Source organism: Rhinatrema bivittatum, chromosome 8 (assembly GCF_901001135.1).
Source record: "Rhinatrema bivittatum chromosome 8, aRhiBiv1.1, whole genome shotgun sequence".
NCBI classification, from domain to species: domain Eukaryota; kingdom Metazoa; phylum Chordata; class Amphibia; order Gymnophiona; family Rhinatrematidae; genus Rhinatrema; species Rhinatrema bivittatum.
Window position 1 is genome coordinate 96,556,734 of NC_042622.1, and position 20,847 is coordinate 96,577,580.

The following is a 20,847-nucleotide window of genomic DNA, read 5'->3' on the forward strand; positions in this document are numbered from 1 at the left end:
TTAGCGCCTACCTTTGGGTAGGCGATTGCCCCCGCCCTTATCGCCGGGATTCACTAAGCCTTGCGGCATTAGTGAATCCAGGCCTAAGTCTGCACCTGAGGATAAAATGACTTGCCCAAGGTCACAAGGAGCAACAACAGGACTTGAACCATGGTCTCCTGGTTCTTAGCCCACTACGCTAACCACTAGGCTACTCCTCCACTCTAAGTAAGACCCTTTGAGTACAAAAGTGGACTATCCTTTATATAGGCCAAACTGACATCTTGTAGTGATGAAATTTGGGTGCCCATCCTGCCAGTCTGATCTTCCAAATCCCCAAGCCTCTTATCATGGTCTACTAACTTGTAGGCCAATACAGCAAGCGCCTGCTCTCCCAGCGCGCGCACAGGCCACTCTCCTGTGCGCGCGATTCAGTAAATAAAATTGTTCAAATTAGGACCCATGGTAAAAAGAGGCACTAGGGACACTAGCACATCCCTAGCGCCTCCGACGCGCGTTTTTGATGCGCTATTACCCCTTACTGAATAAGGGGTAAAGCTAGCATGTCGAAAACGCGCATCCAAATGCGGGTTAACAGTGCGCTCCACCGGAGCGCACTGTACTGTATCGGCCTGTTGGTAACTGTGACTTTAGTAAAGAAACATAGCTGCGAAAAAGTTAACCAAAATCTTCACAGTTCTGGTGTATTGTGAGCCAGTCTAATTCTTATTCTTTACCCTATGTTGTTGGAGAAGATCATAAAGAAAACAGGATTAAAACCAAGATCAAGCATCCAAGCCCAGCACAAGGTTCCTCCCACACAGCTGTCCCCAAGCAAAGACTCCCAACTCCAGGTATGAGTGCAAATGGCCAAGGCATTGGTAATGCTGTTTTGTCTTGCTCTCTTGCTATTGGTATTTGACATGCAGAAGATATAGGGAACCTTGAAGAATCAGATGTAGTGAGACAGCCCTGTTGGTAAGTTCTAATCATCAAGAGATTTGCCAAAAGGTGGGCATTTGTTATTGAATAAGTCATGGCATTCCTCATAGGCTTTCGAAAAAAAATTGTATAAAGAGAGAGGAAAAAAAGAGCATGGCATCGGTTTGAAATTAGGAGTGGCACAGGCATAAGTGCTGGTTAAAATGCATGAAATGAAGAATAATGGGTTCCCCCCCCCCCCTGAATTTTGTTTGACTGAATGACTTGAGAAATGGCCTGTTCTCCCTCTGAGACTCAACCAGAGAGACCAGGCCAGGAGGGGCATTTATCATTGTAACTGCCCGTGTCAGGGTCTCTTTATTGGTCATTAGTTTCTGTCAGTGGTGATGGCAGGGCATGGCTGGAAAGAGATGAATGAAGGTTCAGAGGTCAGCAACGTGGCACTTAAGAATCTGATGAAGCGACAATTTGCTGAAGTTAACTAAAATTAATTCGCCATGTATTAGAAGACATTGAGCCTGCATGTTACTAAATGAGCTTGTTCTGGGGCATTCCTCCTGGTCCAGCATTCACACCTGTAATCTATGCACATAAAACCATGACCATTCTCTCAAAGTATGCATGGTTAACAAGTGCATCCGTGGCAAACAAGTAAATAATGCAACATCAATTACAAATGATGAAATAGAACATACTGGTGGTAAGTGTGTTATAACAGTAATATAAGGCAATAAACATAACGGGTCCTAAAAGGCTAATAAAAACCCAAAGTACCATGTTTCAGTGAAGCTGCACACAGCAGGGAAGTACTCAATACAATTTAAGAAAAAAAAAAACATGAACAAATTAAATCAAATAAAATATAAACATACACAAAAATAATTCTCTGAAAAGCACTTTAAAGAGTCCATTGATTGATGGCTTTCATCAGGAGACAAGATGTTTCCCAGAGAACTGAAAATGATCTCCAGTCAGAAGTCTGCACTGACTTTTTTCAATATTGGCTTAAAGAAATTAACAAAAGCATACTAATACAAAAAGAACAGTAATCAAAGCAGATTTACAGCAAAATGATAATATAAAGATGACATAAATTACAGTAACAATATAAAAATATTTGAGAAATAAAAGATAAATTAAAAATGCACAGCATCTTAGTCAAAACAGTTAACATCAATAGCCTTAAAGCCAAATTAGGAGAAGAAAATCCCATGCTTTCAGTCATGGAGGGTTAGTGGATTACAGGTCCAGGGTTACAAGATTAAAAAACGCAATCACATTTCAAAGACTCTTTTCAGAAAAAGTGTGTACCTGGATTGAACGGTATTTAAAGCGTGTGCTCCAAGAAACCTCTATGCACCAGTGTCCTGAGGATTTGCAGTTATCAATCAACGGACATTGTAAAGTACTTTTAAGAAAACTGGTTTATGTTTTATGTGTATTTGCATTTTGTCCAGTTTCATTTGTTCATTTTTTAAAATTGTGATGAGTAATTTAATTTAATTTGTATCAAACATTTATGTGCCACCTTTACAAAAGTTCAAAGCAGCCTACAATATCTCCTGATGCAGGTGGTTTGCTGAAACATGGCCATATTAGTTTTTTATTAGCTTTTTAAGTCCTGTTATGTTTGTTTAATAAGAAATTGTTTTATCACAATTATTTCTGGTATCTATTTATACATATATAATAGCCTTTACTGCTAGTTCTCTGTCCTCATGGTTTCCCCTGTGGCTGATGGGATGCTGTCAGCTGTCCAATGCAGGCTCTGCTTCTGCCCTGCTGGAAGGATGTATGCTCTGCCGACACAATGCAGTCATAATGCATGCCCTGCTGCCACATCTACATGCTCACCACCAGCAGAACGTAAATGCCGCCACCATAACCTGCACTCCACTGATGCACCGCGTGCTCCTGCAGAAACATGCTTCGCACCAGCATAAAAAACCACACACCAGGGCATGCACACACAGCAGATGCTATTTAGCTGTACAACAGCCAACATTGTGCTGTCTTCTGGGAGACGAACTAACAGCAATTTTGGACCTGCCTTGACAATTGACAACTTGTCAACGGCGATGTGAACTAACAACAATCACAAACACTCTTTGTTGAATTTTCAAAGGGTTTCAGTTTGTTTTCTGTTTAATCATTCTTCTAATTGGCACTTCAATATTAATTTTCCCAAACTGGGTTTAATCTATTGCCACCACTATCCTTGCTGGTTAAACAAGTAAATAAACCATGGCCTAGCTGGAGGAGGTGCCTGACTGACAAACCCAAGTGAAAGCACCTGTCAAACATTGCAAAACCTGCTTAGCTGACTGCCAGCAAAAAATAAAGTGCTTTTATATATTAATTATTTTAAATATATTTGCCTACATCTAGAAGTGCTTTTCCATAAATAATTTTTTCATTTATCTTTTATAAATATTTATCTTAACCATTTGGCAGATAATGTTTGGCTATCTAGTCAGATAGATATGGAGACACTGAAGTAGCAGCACTACAGAGAAGTGTGTTCAAAATATTTGCTTGACTGCTGGCCTCTATAATTAGCCCTTTTTTGTGGTGGTCTTTTCCTATCTCCTCTCTTTTTTGTACAAAATTATTCCATGTCTTGTATATTTACATTTGTTGATAATAAACGGTGCACACTCTACCATGTGGCCACATCCATGCTCTTTATCATATTGTGTTGGGCTGATGACACAGTTGACTGAGCCATAGTCTGGTTCCCAGGCAGGATCAGATTAAGACAGAATGCGTCCATAGCCAATGGGGGAGGGAGAGTTATCTGCCCCCCCCTCCCTTCTTGTGTCTCCCTCCCCCTCCCCTTCACATCTTGGTGCTGGCTCCAAATCGCAGCAGCAACTCAGGATGAAGCAAAATCAGTACATGGCCTTCAGCAGCTCTTGTGCACTGATGGACCCTGCGGTTTTCCACCTTTATCTCTCCCAGAGGCTTGCTGTATTCATAGAATATTGTGCCATAATTGTGAAGTAAAATTTAGATAACCATTCTTTATTATAGAACAGCAGATAGTGAAGGAAAACAATCAATTTCTACAGTTCCTGGTATCATTTATTATTTCATTTTCCATGAACGTCCTTTGTACATGAAGGTAGGCACCACTGATTTTCCCATTAACCATCTCCTATTGACCTCTAGCAGTTGAAAAGCTAATGAGTTCAGTCCAGGCAGGTGCAGATCACCTGAAAGAGGCCTCCATTGTGCCTCCTCTTATTGTGCTTCTTGTGTGCAGACTCCAAACTGTATGGTGCTTCCGCATGGCGAGAAGGGCAGAAGCTGGTCAGAATGCTACTTGGCCCCCCTCCTACGTGGCCAAAACTGGAGACAACTGCATCCTTGCATGAGGATAAAACCACAGATAATGCATCAGGTAGACTATACAAACACGTAATTTTAAATATATTAAAAAAGGTGTTGATCCGGAAAGCAAGATTAAAACAAGCTTTGGTTTTAGCTGAGTGCCAGAGGAACAGGAAGACAAAGTGACTTGCCTAAGGTCACATAGAGAGTCAGCAGCAGAAACTAGGTTTGGACATAGTGAGGGATCCCTTCTGAACCCTAGACAAGAGCTCTAAGCCCTAGGCAACTCATCCTAGAGCAGGAACTCATTGGTATTCACCAGGACTGGAGTTTGGTGCCACCTATCAGAAATACATAAAAAGTGCAAACTGGGTGAACAGATTCTCAGAATAGTGTTTAACAGTAAAGGAGGTGTTCAAACTTAAATGCAGAATAAAACCATACACCATGAAGAAGCATTTACAAAACATGTTTTGGGACTGGATATCGTTCTGGAGCTGTTGAGACATGTAATAAGTAAAATGTGCATTTCTGTGTGCATATGTGTGTGTGTGTGTGTGAATGTGCATGTGTGTATATAATCAGACCTGTTTACTAAGAATTCTCTTTGTTTTATGAACATGATCTCAGTTTTAGGACCTGGTTTCTTATGCTTTTTCCCCATAAACACGGAATGGGAGAAAACCCTTAGTAAAGATAGTAAATTAGACCCTTTGACCTGTTTTTGTTTCCTTCATTACATTTTTAATTAACTAGTGAGAAAAACAAGCCATTGCAGAATACTCACTGCCCAGCTGTGGCATTCGCCAAGATTTCTGTAGGGAGTCAAATTAGCTAAGATCAGGATTCTGATTTATGTTAATAGGGTTCCTTGAGTCCTAATAAAAATCTTATAAAATATGATAGAGTCTGGGGCCAAAGATAATGGAATTAATATTAACAAAGGTAAGTCACTTGTATTACAGAACAAATAGCTTAAGTGCAGGTGGAAATAAACTCAGGAAGAGAACAAATTTTGAGTACAAGGGTACAAAATCAGACAGTATTTACTCTAAACAGAAACATAAGACCATCTGGTATCAGCTTGATATGTAGTTATAGTGAGAGGTGTTATTTCTACTGCTTTTCCAGAAGCCGTTATGAAAGTGCTGGCAGCAGCAGCAGAGGAGACAGCAAACACCGGGGGAAGTGTTACTGCTAAAACTGACACGCCAGCAGGGGAGAGACGCTGCCAACCTGCCCAAGGAGAACCTGCGAGAACTGCTGATAGGCAGCAGATCAAGGATGAACCCAGGACGACTTCAAGTCCAGTAGCCCGTAAGAACACCCCTGAAAGTGCTCAGGAGCAAGAAGAGAACAGGGACCCTCAGACTGGATTGCGGAAAAGCAGGAGTGATGCAGGGGGCCAGGGGCAAAGTGTATCCCCTCAGAAAAGCCAGACGGCATCCTGCGGCCCACAAATAAAAGGGCTTGACAAGGAGACTGACAACCAGCACAGAGGTGAGAAAGGAAACATGTGCAAGAGCCGCAGCTACAGTGTGGAAGAGGTCCGGGAGTATATGAATAAGAAGGTGGCCGAGAGGCTGAAGAAAGATCTTGAGCAGAAGAGGTCTGTACAGAGGGCCATGGAGCTGAAGAAGAAAAGGCTGGAAGAGGTGTACAGGAAACAGAAAGACGCTTTCCCGAGGAAAAGGAGCTACAAAGAAGCAAACCTGAAGACTGAAGGATCAAAACTGAAGTCTGAACATAATGCAGTGAGTAGGTGAAATTCAGAGAAGTTAGTGTTTATTTATTTGGTCATTCTTGATTTTTCACCTTATTTAGGGAACTCCAAGGTGAGTTACAAATAAATAAGGCAGACAAATTAGGAAGTAATTGTAGACCTGATGAAACTGATTTTCCCAGTGATCATTTTCTGTGTTATTAATAATTTTTATGCTTCACATTCTTGGGTTGTCTATTAGCGTTACAGACAGAAAGATCTGTGATGAGCATGTTGGCCTCCTTGGAAAAAACACTGTACAGACATATAGTACACACTTCTTCTAATAAATTATATTCTTCGGGTTTTTTTTTGGGGGGGGGAGGAATTGGTGCCCCCCTCCCCTTCCCCAATTCTCCTCCTCCCTCTGTTTTTAATGCGGTCATGCAGTGGAATAGTAGTAGTAGAGAAGCCTTGACCAAGGCTTGCTTCTGTAATGATCCTCCACCACCTGTTAGGATGCTCAAGGTATGTGAGGTTTCTGCTTTCTGACTGCTCATTTCCTTTTCCTGGCAGTGTCCAAATGCATCACCCTGCACAATGCTCATGCATCAAAGATAGGTTTACTAATCCTTTTATCCCCATATCTTGTGAAAGCAAAGAGACTGGATAGCTCACTAGTTTGGGGCAAGGGTCAAGATTACTTTTTGCCTTTAAGACACTAGGTTCAGTTTTGACTCAGATCAATAATAACTGGAAATCGTTATTTTTGAATGACCTTTTAAATGATGTATTGGACTCTAGGTTCCTTAATTTTTTTTTTTTTGGGCTCTTAACTCTTCTATCTGGCAGTTATCTAGTAGGAAATGCACTCCCCTTTGACTAGACCATTATTGCTTAAATAAAGTTGAACATATAATGAAGAATTATGCATCTGCTCTGCACAAGTGGGGGAATGATCTGGGCTGCTCATTTGTGAAGAATGGGTGTCTTTGGGTTTCAGATCTTATCCTGTCTGAGCCCACTGTAAACTACTTGTTTCTGAGTTTCTGAATCTACTGTGGTAGTGGGGGAAAAAATCCTGAATGTTGTAAAGTGGGTAAGGTTTCCTTGGTGGTTGCTAATTCCTTTTTTATTGTAGCTAATTCAGATTTAAGGTGAGTCAATTCCTTTTTCATTAGAGAGTTGTTTTATATTCAATAAGGTCCTTGGACACTATTGAGTTTTGTATAATCAGAGCTTATTGCATCAGACCATTTACATTCAGACCGATACAGAAAAACGCGCGGGAGAGCCGGTGAGCATCCGCTCTCCCAGCGCTCACAGGCCACTCTCCTGGGCACGCGATTCAGGAGGGTGGCCTATGCAAATTAGGGCCCGTGGTAAAAAGAGGCGCAAGGGACACAAGCGCGTCCCTAGCGCCTCTTTTTTGACAGGAGCGGCGGCTGTCAGCGAGTTTGCAGCCGACGCTCAATTTTGATGGCGTTGGTTCTTAAACCTGCTGACAGCCACGGGTTCAGAAAATGGACTCTGGCATAATTGAGCGTCCATCTTCTGACCCGCGGTCCGCGAGCCGATTTAAAATTATTTTTTTATTTTTTATTTTTTTTATTTTTGGGGCCCCCGACTTAATATCACGCCTGCAGAAATTAACGCCAGCCTTTGGCAGGCGTTAATTTCTGAAAGTAAAATGTGCGGCTTGGCTGCACATTTTGCTTTCTGGTTTGCGCGGGAATAACTAATAGGGCCATCAACATGCATTTGCATGTTGCGGGCGCTATTAGTTTCGGGGGGGGATTGGACGCGCTTTTTCGACGCACTATTACCCCTTACTGTATAAGGGGTAAAGCTAGTGCGTCGAAAATGCACATCCAAACGCGGGCTAACAGTGCGTTATACTGTATCGGCCCGATTCTGAGATGCTAACTAAAAGTAATTTAGTACATTATTAAAAGGACTTGCCCAGATTTGAAGCTTATAATAAGGCCAACATGCCACAAAAAACAGGGCTCAGTCTAGCAAGCTCTGGAAGCCACATTTTGGAAAGTTGATTAGTGGAATGTGAAATCCAGTCCTATGATGACTCTGCTTTTTACCCCAGGAGGATGAGCTTGTCAGAAATAAAAAGAAGACCCTTGAGGCATGGGTTCAGTTAACATCCTTCTCTTTGTTGGAAGGTGAAGACAAAGGAAGTGGGTATGTACTTAACAATCAACGATTTCTCTGGTTAGGTGCAGCATCTCTCTAATGTATAGTTTTCGTCTTCTGCTGCATGTTGCCGAAGTTGCAATACTATAATAGCATAATGTATTTTGGCTTGCAATCTGTTCTTTTTTGCATGTTTTTGCCATAGATATTTGCACTGTATTTCTTTAATTTTTTAAATAAGCCCTCCTGAAATGGAGTTTGTGTTAAGCTTGTTAGGAAGATCTCTGAGGAAATAAGCCAAACCAGCTTTGTTCTTATAAATAGCTCTTCAGTTGAGAAACATATCCCAGAACTCTGTAGAAAATGAGGAAAAAGAAACAAGCTTAATTGCTAGTAAAGCTAAGAAAAAAAATAGGGAATGTTTAGCCTATACTTAGGAGCCACAACAGAACTGGCTTCACATATCTGGGGTGGAGGAGATGACAGGGGGCATCAGTTCCAGATCAGAGCAGAGAAGATACTTAAGTACTCAAAACCCACGTCAGCACAGCCTATGGAATTTCATTCAATGTGCTCTGAAGTGTATTTGTAGAACTAATCCAAAAAATACTTTTTCAAAACTTGCTTCTACTGTTTACCTCTCCTCTTTTTTTTGCTCATGATTTCTGTTTTTTCTCAAACAGTAAACTGCATCCAAAGAGGAGTAACCACATAACCAAAGCAAGGGATGGGTTGGGTCATTCTCCTGCGCCTGACTTTGAAATTGATCGCTTCAGTCCCTTAAAACTGAAAGACCTGGCTTGTTGCTGCTCCCTGACGCGATACCCATTTTCCAAACACTATCTGTTTACAAGGAGCTGCCCAAAGACTGACTTCAAGCTGACATCCCCCGAAGAATCCCTCAAGTCTTCTCTGTACAAAAATAAACAAGAAAGAGTACAGGCCATCCAGGCTGTAGCTAAGAAACTTGGAGACAGGATTGAGGAGGAAGCCAAGAGACTGAGTGCTCTTCAGGGCTCAAGTGGTAGTGGCAGGATAGAGGCGAGTCCAGACGGCCTCCACAATACCTCTTCGATATGGAAGGAGGAGAAATTTGAAAACAAGCTCAACAGAATGTTAAATCTAAATCCGAGTCTGCAAAGCTTACCCCTGCCTGTAGACATGGTGCAAGGGAAATTTGATTCAACTTTTCATGTGGATGCAAAAAAAGAAGACGACAAAAGTGACTTGGAAAGTGAAAAGAGTGAGGCTGAAAGGGAGAATCTGGTGGGAGTCCTATCCAGCTCTACTACTGCAAGTGAGGAACTCCCATGGAATTCTGAGTTTGGAACGCTGGATGGGTCTGAGGAAAGGAAAGAAATGAAGGATCTGTTGCTAAACCAAAGAGGAGGTTGGTTGATAGTTGACGAAGGGAGTTTAGTGAAGAATAAAAGATGTCTGCTCACTGAGTTTATCCAACTGCTTGTTTCACATGCAAGTTTTGCCACGCCTACTTTTAGGATTGGCCATGTGTAGAAAGCAAATTCTGTTAACTGTTCCAGAACTTGGCAGCAGTTTTTGAGGAAAGTAGCACAGAACTTTCTTTATAATGAGTTTATTAGGCTTTCTGCTGCTCTTAACTTGGATGCTTTTGAGCCACTCACTTCCACTAACTCACTGTGGCTTGCATGAACCTGAAACACAAGATTTACAACTTAATTCTCATGGTATCATCATTACTGTACCATTATCATCACCATCATCATTATCTTCTTTTATTTGTTCCATGCTTTTCTAACCAAGAGGTTCAAAGTGTGCTACAGGAGTTGAGGGATTACACTTTATATCTTATGATTAGAGGCCATGAGCCTAGCATCAAGAGGTTCTAGTTACATAGGCACAGAGCTACATAGGCACAAAGTTGTAATAGTGCAGCAATAACAATAATATACATTACTCGTAGAGCAAACAACAGCATTCCCGATGACACATAGTTTTATTTGAATGTGTAAAAGCAAAGAGGAAAATCAGATTATAATGTCTTCAACTACACAATTCTTTATTTTTCATGGTTTTTTTTTGGGGGGGGGGGGAGGGGGTAAGATTTACAAATTAAACTGTAATCTATCATTTTCAATCTCTATGGAAGATTTTAAGTAGTCAAAAATAGTAAAAAGGAATACAAAGGATTCTCCAGTTAACATTACTATCTCTTTGGCAAGTGTAATTGTGGCTTAGAGATATTTATTTTGCTTTCTTTCATAAAGATTCTGCTGGGATAAAGCATTCATGGAAATCAGCGCTCATGCAGACAGCTGAAAACCAGGGGATTACAACAACCAGCCCATGCCAGGGACTCTTCAACGGGAGGTGAAGTAACATCAGATATACTTCTTAGAGAAATTATTTCATTGCATACATAGAAAACGTTTGCACATATATAATGTGCAGTAGTGGGTTCTTGGGTTAGCTCTGTATAACAGTGACCTTCAAACCTGATCCCATAGCACTGCAGAACATGGGATGCTATGGTATATTGGTCACATTCAGATCGTATACCAGGTATACATTACCTTGAGCCCCTCCTGCCCCTGCTCTCCACCCAGGGAGAGCTTACCCATCGACAGGCTGTGAGAGCCTGCAGTGAGGAAAAGTTCTTTTAGGGCTTCTGGTTCTTGGATTAGAGGGGACCTGAAGTGCTGCTTATGAATCAGTCATTGCCAGGGCCGATGCCAGGGGATTAGGCGCCCTAGGCATCTTCTGCTTGCGCCGCCTCTCCCCCCTCCCCCGGGTCGCAGCCCCGACTCCTACCTCCCGCGAGCAGCGGCGGCAAAGAGGAGTGGAGATTTGAATCCCCACTCCTGTTGGCTGCCTCCGCTCGCGCCCCCTAATGGTCAACGTCCTAGGCCCAGGCCTAGCTCGCCTAGTGCTTCCGCTGGCCCTGCTCATTGCCACAGGGAGGAGAGTTGAGCCAAGTATTGCTTTTACAGTGTTATTCCAAGTAGCTCCTAAAAAGCTGTATCTTGCTGAAACAGATCACTACTGTATTTCGCTAACGGGAGGGCATGTGGAAATAAAAATCTTGGAGATATTGGCTTCCAGGCATGCTGGTTCTCTGAGGAGGACCGACTAGGAAGAACTAAATCTGGAGGCCGCTTGGGCTAGATTTTAAAATGAATATATGACCCAAGAGGTGCCAGGGTGTGACATCTTATTATCTTCTGTTGTCTGGCTGTATAAGACCAAAATACTGCTTTTCATGAGACTGAGCTGACTAATGAAAAGGCTTTTCCCAGTCTTTCCAGAAATAGAAAACACTCTTATTTTTCTTCTGAAAGGAGTTTCGTGCAACAGTACATAAAAGATCAATAATTTATATGGGTGGCATTCTCAGATTTAAAACAAATAGCAGACACTATTGAATGTTTCAGTAAATACAGCTCAGTCACTCTGTTAACTGGCAGGTTAGAAACCTTGGACTCAATATTCAGAGATATCCGGTTATCAAAGTTATCCAGATATAACTTATCAGGCTAACTTAAAGGTGAATTTTAAAAGCCTGACACATGCATCACTTAGGGGATGCGTGAATATGTTGGGCCGGTGTGCGCCGAGCGGATTTTAAAAGCTGCTGGGATACGTGCATACATGCCACTGCACGCACAAAAGAAAAGTTTCCAAAAGGGGGCGAGGCATGGGTATTCCAGGATTTGAACATGAATTTTGCGTGTAAATACTAATACGCATTGGCGCATGCCGGGGTCCCCTGCCACAAAACTTTACTTCTGCTATGGATGACGTGTAACTTATAAAACAAAAAGTTCTAGGCAGATCTAGCGGAGTTTTAAAGGACGGGCCTAACAGGCTAATAAACTAGGGGGGGTTAGAAGCCCTATCCCTTAACTGGGTGAACCGGGAACAAACTGGGAAAACTGGAAATGGTGTCGGCGTGCGTGCACTTATTAGAATTCCGCCACTTATGCGGTAGAAGTGGCATTTGTGTGCACAGGCACACGTCCACTTAAAACTGAGTATGTTATAAAATAGCCGCGTTCCTAGGCACAGGCCGACAAACGCCGACAAACACATGCACATGTGTGACCATGCACTGGTATGAAAGTTACCATCCCTGAAGGGATATTCAGTGGCCCGGTTAATGCTCTTGAATATAACCAGATAATTCCTAGTTAGCTGGATAAGTTATATCCAGATAACTTTAGACCTGCTATTGAGCAGATCTAACTTATCTGGTTAACGTAACCAAATAAGGCTGAATATAGGCACTTATATAGTTAAGATAACCAGATAAGTAGGCCCACCTTGATCTGCCCATTGCCCACCCCCAAGATATCCAGCTATCTACTTAGCTGGATAAATAGTTATCTGGCTAAGTGGCAGCTGCTGAACAAAGCATATATTCAGCTGCTGCCACTTAGCAGGATAAGTACCTGTTTATCCAGCTAAGTAGCAATAAATATTGACCTCCTTAAGTTTAGGCAGTACCACCTTACTGTGTATTGTGCTTCTTTGTGTTAAATCCCATTTTCCACTGACTGTAGGATAGGAAGGGGATGGATGCTTTTATAGCAGTGGCGTAGCGAGGGGTGGGCGGCCGCCCCGGGCGCCGGGTCTAAGGGGGCGCCAAAAAGCTATTTAAATAAAAAAAGAAATTAGTATTTTAAGCCCAGATGTAAGTGTTGTTGAATACTGGCAGATCGTCTTTTTTTTTGTTGTTGTTTTGTTATGAGAGATTTATAGTAATGGTCAGGGGCGGATTGACCTATCGGGGGATCGGGCATCGCCCGGTGGGCCGGTCTACCTGGTCACGTGGTCTCGACCGCGTGGCTCTTCTTCAGCCCAGCCTCAACGCCTTCGCCAAGCCGGCAGGGGCCGAAGAAATACAAATCGAGGCCGGCGGGGGCTGAAGAAAAGAAGATCAGCCAGCGGCGCGTGGGCCGAAGAAATGAAGATGGGAACCTCCCAGCCAGCCCCCGCTGGAGAAATTAAAATCGAGGCCGGCGGCGGCCGAAGCAAAGAAGATGGGCGCCTCCCAGCCAGCCTCAAGTGGGGGCCGACTGGGCGGCGCCCATCTTCTTTTCTTCCGCCCCCGCCGGCCTCGATTTTATTGTCTTCGGCCCCCGCCGGAGACCAAGAGGGCCGAAGACATTAAAATCGAGGCCGGCGGGGGCCGAAGAAGTGAACACCGGTCTGCTAACCGCCGCCGGAGACCAGCTGTTCAACCTTGGATTGGAAAGGTGCTTCTGTGTGTATGTGAGAAAGGAGCGGTGTGTGTGTATGAGAATCACAGCTCGGGCGCTGGAGCCTCCCCCACGGGGGAGCGGTATAAATAGCCGGGCAGGTGGCTGGAACTAGGGCCTCTGAACCCCTCACCGCGGGTTACTGGGGGGCAGGGGGGGGGGACTGTTCCCGCTTGGTACTGGTTCAGGTGAGTAATAGAGAACGGGGTGCGGGTTCCGGTTGTCGCCCCAGCTCCTGCTGGGTAGCAGCAGCTCGGAGCTGCCGTCAGCACGTGGGCGAAAGGAAATACCTTTGATAGATTTCCAAGAACTTTCCAAGAAAAAGGGGCAGGGCTGCCCGGGGCCGACCAATGGGAAGCCGGCAAGGCTGGCGAAGACTCCTCCCCACCCCCCCTTTCCCCTCCCCGGAGCCTTTGGGAGACCGAGGCAGAGACTGAGACGGAGAGACGCTCCGAACCAAAGCCAGACAGATTGACAGACCGAGGCAAGAGAAGCAAAGAACCCGGTCCGCCAGTTTTACAAAGGAATATAAAAAGGAGAGCGGATCGGTTCCCTAAATCAGGCATCACATACTAGAAGGCGGACCAGAGCGAATCAATGTTACCGTCAATTTTTACGCAAGATGCAAATCATTGATGGAGGGAGGGGGCGCCGAAGAAGTCTCTTGCCCCAGGCGCCAAATCTAGCTACGCCACTGTTTTATAGTTATACTCATAGCATTTTTATTTATCTATACCTAGGGACCTTCGTTTTCACTTTTTATTTTATTTACCCAGGAAGTTTTCAGTGCTTATTACAACAAGAACAAAAATGGGAGAAATCAGTGGAAAAAAAATGACCTGTCATTTTCCCAGGTGAATATCTGTTGTAATAAATACTGATAAATTCTGGTGGAAATTAAAATAGAAACTGAAAATGAAGGTCTCTGACTATACCACAGGGTTACATTTAATAAGTTTTTCTCCATAGATAAAAGAGTTTGAGAAACCCCTAAAAAAATCTGTACCTTAAAGATTAGAGTTGAAAATATAGTTTATTACACTTCACCAGCTTACACTGTTGTCATAATGAAATTTTATCTAAATATTTTTTTTTCACCCTTTGAGAACCTCATCACAGTTTGGTTTTTTAAAAATGCCTTAGGAAGTTTCAAGTTTGTTTAGATAAAGCAGGAAATCTGGACTCGTTTCTTTATGATATCTAATATATCAATATCTAATCTTCTTTTCCCTTCTCATTCCAAGTTATTGTTGTCCTTGTTATATGTAACTGCTTTTTTGCACTTTTGTTAAATGGTAAAGTTTCACCCCTGTTTCTTGTGAACCAGCATGATGGGACCACTGTCTTGAATGTTGGTATATAAAAAACTTAAATAAATAAATAAAAATAAAATGACTCGCAATGAAAAGATTTTTGTGTATAGGTCTTCACGATGTCATATCATTTTGTGCAAAGCTTCCTCCTCCTCCTTGTGTCCTTGTCACAAATCCATGGTGAGGGCGTGTGGCAGAATTCACAGATTCGTGGGAATCTGATCAGGGCCGTGGTGTGAATGCTTCTGCTATGGCCACTGGAGCTGAGCTGAGACCACAGTCTCATTTGACACAGGCTATCTTTTTCAGTTCTACCGACTGGAGCTGCACTTGAGAAAAACTGAACGGAAGACGTTGCTTTGCGAATTGCAGGTGCTCTCAAGACTTGTTCAAGTCTAGGAATACTAATGCATGAAATGGATTTCTTTGTCCAAGGCTGTTGCCGTTCATGGGTTGATGTGTGTGGTTTGGTGAATAAAAGCCAGAGCTAGACATTAGATCCCCAATTTAGGTTGTTTTTGCATAATTGCACTGATAAAGAATGAACGTGTAATTGTTCTTGGGTTATGGCTGTCCCTAAAATTAGTATAGATTACTAATTACTTTGACAATCACTTTGGAAATATTAAAGATCAAATACTTTTTTATCCATAGCTGTCCTTATGATGTGATAAAAGAAACTATGAACGTATTGCACTGTTAAATGGTGCTACATCAAGCCATACTTATTATTAGTATGGTTATGAATATAATTAGGGTCCTTATATAGATACTGATTGGAGAAAGTTTTTAAATTTATAATATCAGAGTAGCTGTCTGTTACTATTTCTGAGTTATTCCTTGGAAAAGTATTTGGAGCGATTTTGTGGTTAACTTCAGAAGTTAGCCAGATAAATCTAACTGGTTAAATATTCCCCCTCCCCCGAATGGTTACATTTATGTGCACACAGCTCTGAAGGAGTTCCTGAGATGCGTTTTCAGTTTAGCCGGGCAGTGCTGATTTTCAGCATTAACTGGCTCAACAGGACTGTGGCAGGGCTACACGGCAGCCCACGCAGCCAGTTGGCAAGGTCTCTCCAATGACATGGATGCCCAGTCCTCATTTGATGATGCAGCCGCTTCTACAGCTGTGCTGGAATATTTTTTGCGGTGTTGCATTGACAGCGGCAGCGGGGCGTGTTGGTTCCCAGCCAATGCTCTGGGCAGGTGCCTGTCTCACCCATCACTTTCAAGGGCCCTGGGGATAAATTTACCTGCACAATCCCATTTGCACAAATAGGGCTAAATCAGCTGGCCAAACTTTGAGTAGATAGCAGCGATTTTTCAGCCTCAAACCTAGGTGGTCATTTTGGCTAAAACTTTGGCTAATGGTAGCAGGATACAATACCTGGTAATCTTACCTGCTCAGCAGGTTTTTGAAAATTGACCTGACAGTTAACTGATGGACATGTGGTTACTAGACTGTGTTACTGAGATTGGCAAAGGGCAAAGATGATGTTACATTGTAATAATATTAACTGGCATGTCCTGATGCGGGTCTTTTGCTCTATCAATAATGCTTACTCAAAACATCCTGTCCATCCAGAGCTTAGACTGACATGATCCAGGAGGGGATCATGATGGAATGGAATGTCAAATGAGCCTTGTCTACAGTTGGACTACTTAGCCAGGCTTTTTCTCATAACTTTGGCTGCGAATTGCGATATCCTCTCTTAATTTGTATCTTACTGCAATGATTATTATTTTATCTTAGATTTGTCTTGTGCCATGTATTGTTTGTTTTTTTTATATCACTTGATATGTCTGTTGAAGTGTTTTAATGTAAGATGTATTCTATTTACTATTTTGTAAAACTGCATTGAGCAATTGGAGTTGCGGGAATTAAAAAATTTGAAATAATAATATTGTTAGTTGCAGTGGCTGAAATATTGTTCCCCTGTAGCTATCAAAGTCTTTGAGCTTTCTTCTGGTGGGTTCCTGGCACTATAAATGCAGACTTACATGGTTATTACTTATGAGCCTGACCAACATGGAGCAAAATGATTATCTTAATAATATGAGTGCCTAATTAAACCTCCTATGAGCTCTTTTTAGATTACTTTTTAGATTACTGTAACTCTATCCTTCTGGGCCTACCTTCCTCCTATACTAGACCCCTCCAGATGTTACAAAACGCTGCGGCAAGATTACTGACAAACTCCAGGAGGAGGGACCATATATCTCCAATCCTAAAAGATCTCCACTGGTTGCCTGTTCACTTTAGAATCCTCTACAAATCTCTTTCCATAATATACAAAACCATCCATCAACACACCCCACTCGACTTACAAGTCCCATTCCAAATTTATAACTCCTCCAGACCAACAAGAGACACACTCAGAGGATCTCTTCAAGTGCCCCCAGCCAAAACTACCAAACACATTACCTTGAGAGATCGGGCCTTTTCAACAGCCGGCCCCCTTCTATGGAACTCCATCCCACCGGACCTTAGACAGGAGCCCAGCCTCCCAACCTTCAGGAAGAGACTTAAGACCTGGCTGTTTAAAAAAGCTTTCCCGGACACCGATTAATTCTATTCAGCCAGATTCTACCACTTCCACATGTAAAAATGTTATTACTAATGTAAATACCTATACCTAATGTTATTCTCTTTCTTTTCTTCTCTCCTCCCAGTTCTATTACCTTGTTATTTGTAACTGCTTCCTTCTACACAAATAGGTTATTGAATTGTTTACTGTACACCCCTGTTATATGTAAACCGGCATGATGTGTTTGCAACATGAATGCCGGTATATAAAAATTTTAAATAAATAAATAAATAAATAAATTAAGCACAGAACAATAACAACAAACTATCAGTGTACATTTACAGGTCAATTTTCAAAGGGTCATGTGTGTAACAAGCAGGGGTTATGCGGGTGGCCGGGCCTTGTGTGCACTGCGCGCATTTAAGAACGGACCGGCCATTAGTCATTAGCCGCTGTCTCAGGGAAGCATGCGCCGTCAGCCGGCCAGTGCACGGAATCTACTGCTGCTCCAGAGGAGCAGCAAGGTAAAAAATTTAAAAAAATGTAAGAGTTAGGTTAGGGGGTAGGGGTCGGGGAGGAGAGGGGAAGAGGTAGGAAGGATAGGGTTAGCCACAGGAAAGTTCCCTCCCAGTCTGCTTCTTAATTGGAATGGACTGGGAGGGAACTGGGGGAAGGCTGATTGCGTCGCCGCATGTGGGCTTTTAAAATCCCCCCCCCCACTTGCAGAGGAGGCCATCCACTTGCATATGCACGCACTGATGTTAAATCCGCCACGCATGTGCATGTGAATATCTTATTTTATAAATCACGTGTGTTATAAAATAGCCACGTCCATGTGTGCACGCTGCACACATTAACATTAATAAATACCACATCAGGGATTTAAAATAGTGCTACGAACTCTAAGGAAAAGTATTTGGATATAACTTCCCCAGACGGTCAAAAATAATTTCGTGTATTTAAAAGAAGAATGGGCTAGCATATTATCCATCTGCATTATAGTGTGAAGCAAGTTCCTCCAGTGCCAAAATGTTGGAGGATCCTTCCCTGTCCAATGTGAAAGGTGTTGTGTCCGTTGGTTCCCAACGCTCTCTCTCCACCCTCCTTACCTCTTTGGCGCCTCCCTCTTCATCTGCGGGAAGATTGGCTGCCGCGGCATCCTTCTGCCGAGGTCCTCCGGCGTCCCAGGACCGGCTAGATGCTGCAACCCGCCATGTTTCCTGGAAGCCTAGGGGCGCGCGTGTAGCGCGGCCCCGACTGAAGTACTGGCGATGGCGCGAACCTCGGGGGTGTCCCTCTAAGATGACGTCACCCGCGACGGATATATATGGTCTTAGAATTTGCTAACACTTCGAGTTAGCAAGGAATGACTATGGACTCACTTCTACTTTCCAAGCTACTCTGCCTCCTTGGACTTACTAAGGGGTATTCGCTCCTCAAGGGCCCTCGTTCCCAGACTTACTCAGTATTCTCTTCTGCCTGGAAGTCATCATTGCCAACTACATCAGTGAGTTACCATCGCTCTCTCAGAGCTTTCCCTGGAACCAGGTACTCGCTTCTCGTGGGCCTATACATTCCAGCTCCTGGGCTTCTATGAGAAACTGTGTGAGTGTTACCATCTGGTTCAGTACATGAACTCTGCATACCCTGCCTACTCACTATATTTCAGTTTCTCTACAGCTCAGCCTCCAGGGATCGCTGTTCCAGTATCTGAGGGACTACAGCCCAGCCGGGTATTCCATCTCACTACTGCCACCTCTGGTGGTTCAGTATACTGTCTAATAAAAGAACTAGTGTGTGTCTGTCTCCATACTCTGAGCCTGCCCGGTGGTCCCTCTCGGGATCTTCCCCCGGGGGCATGGTCATCTGCCACCGGTCCAAGGATCCACCCACAATTCTCCTAAATAACAACAGATTGCTAATCCTAAGCAGACTGTTAACTCTGAACTGAATAGATTGCTAACTCAATGGATCTGGCACAACGCAATGCCTTGCAGGCCATACCGGGTGTGGCCCAGCGCATTGTGGAGCGGCAAGACGCCTTGAGAAACTTACCGCAGCATTTCATCAGCTACACACACAAAAGGTTCAAGGCACAGTCTCTAACCAAGAAGGTCAGTCACCGGAGGTAACTTTGAAGACTGCTGTACCACTGGTGGCTCCAGTCCGCTTTTCCGGAGAAATCCAGAAGACCCGGGGCTTTTTGAACCAGTACTGCATGCACTTTGCCTTACAGCTGTCTCTATTTCCTACAGCTTTCTCCAAGACTACCTACATCCTTTCATACCTGGATGGTAGGGTCTTGTCTTGGGCATCTACCTTGTGGGAACGCAAGGACTCCATTTTGCAGGACATAGAAGGATTTATGGACTTATTTAAATCCATTTTCGATGACCCTGCTCGAATGTCTGTAGCCGGTTTTGCTTTAGTGGATTTCAAGCAAGGCAGCAGATCATTGGCTGAATGCGCCTTCAAGTTCAAAGCTCTTGCGGAAGAGCTATGCTGGGACCCTAGATGTCTCAAGACTCTCTTTTGCAGAGGCCTGGATAACCGTTTGAAGGACAAGCTGGCCGCTCGCCAAACACCTGACTCATGGACGAATTAATATCCTTGGCTACTCGGAATGATCTACGACTCCGGGACAAGGTGAAGGAACTCCGGCCTAGGGTTAGCCGGGTTGAAACAGGTCAGTGCTGTCTCTGACGCTCGGATGGTTCCAGTAATCCCTGCTGCCGATACAGATGAACCTATGCAAATTGACTTCCAAGGAGAGAAGATTTCGGAAGAAGTGCGGCCTTTGCATGTACTGTGGTCAGCCCGGCCATGATGTCTTTACATGCTCCACTCGTTCAAAAGCACGGACGGGCCAAAGTCCTACAGGAGGACTATTCTTAGGCCTTACTGCGCCCTCTCTTACACTCTCTCTCCCAGTCTCCTTGACCTATGGACCAATCACGGTTTAGACTCCTGCCCTGGTGGACTCAGGGGCAGGAGGCAACTTCATTCTCAGACGTCTAGTGGAAGACCTGAGGAGTCCCCTCATCAAATTAGAAGATCCACTATTGTGTTACAACTTGAAAGGGGTTTGAACATTCCCCAACTTCGCTACTTCCACTGAAGATCTCAGTGACGTCCTCAGCAGCTCATCCATCGCTGCTGATATCTACAACAACATACTCAGTAAATTTTCTTCCAAGATTCAAGATCTACCTGTCATCAATGCAGAAGACGACTTAGAATACAAAGTCGAAGAAGTTCTGGACGTTCGTAAAAGAGGCAAGACTTTTGAATACCTTCTAAAATGGAAAGGTTTCACCCCCGAAGAAAACACTTGGGAGCCTCAGACCAATATCCTGGACAAAGAGATGCTTCGTCAGTTCCACCTCGCGCATCCTTCAAAACCTAAACCCGGTACCCGAAGAGGAAATCGCCCTTTGAAGGGGGGTACTGTTGTGTTCATCGGTTCCCGATTCCCTCTCTCCGCCCTCCTTACCTCTTTGGTGCATCCCTCTTTGTCCACGGGAAGATTGGTTGCTGCGGCTTCCTTCTGCCGAGGTCCTCCGGCGTCCCCGGACCGGCGAGATGCTGCAACCCGCCATGTTTCCTGGAGGCCTAGGGGCACGCACGTGGCGCGGCCCAGATTGAAGTACTGGCGATGGCGCGAA

At 43.7% G+C, this 20,847-nt stretch overlaps 1 protein-coding gene across 1 annotated transcript in view; it reads left to right on the forward strand.

The window, feature by feature from the left end:
• CCDC187 (coiled-coil domain containing 187) overlaps window positions 1-20,847 on the forward strand; it is a 148,499-nt gene that overhangs the window by 14,257 nt on the left and 113,395 nt on the right. Inside the window, exons 8-13 of the mRNA XM_029611872.1 lie at window positions 735-833; window positions 4,187-4,324; window positions 5,386-6,008; window positions 8,058-8,152; window positions 8,788-9,494; window positions 10,351-10,453. Coding sequence (XP_029467732.1) covers window positions 735-833; window positions 4,187-4,324; window positions 5,386-6,008; window positions 8,058-8,152; window positions 8,788-9,494; window positions 10,351-10,453 — 1,765 coding nt within the window. The remainder of the gene's footprint in view (window positions 1-734; window positions 834-4,186; window positions 4,325-5,385; window positions 6,009-8,057; window positions 8,153-8,787; window positions 9,495-10,350; window positions 10,454-20,847) is intronic.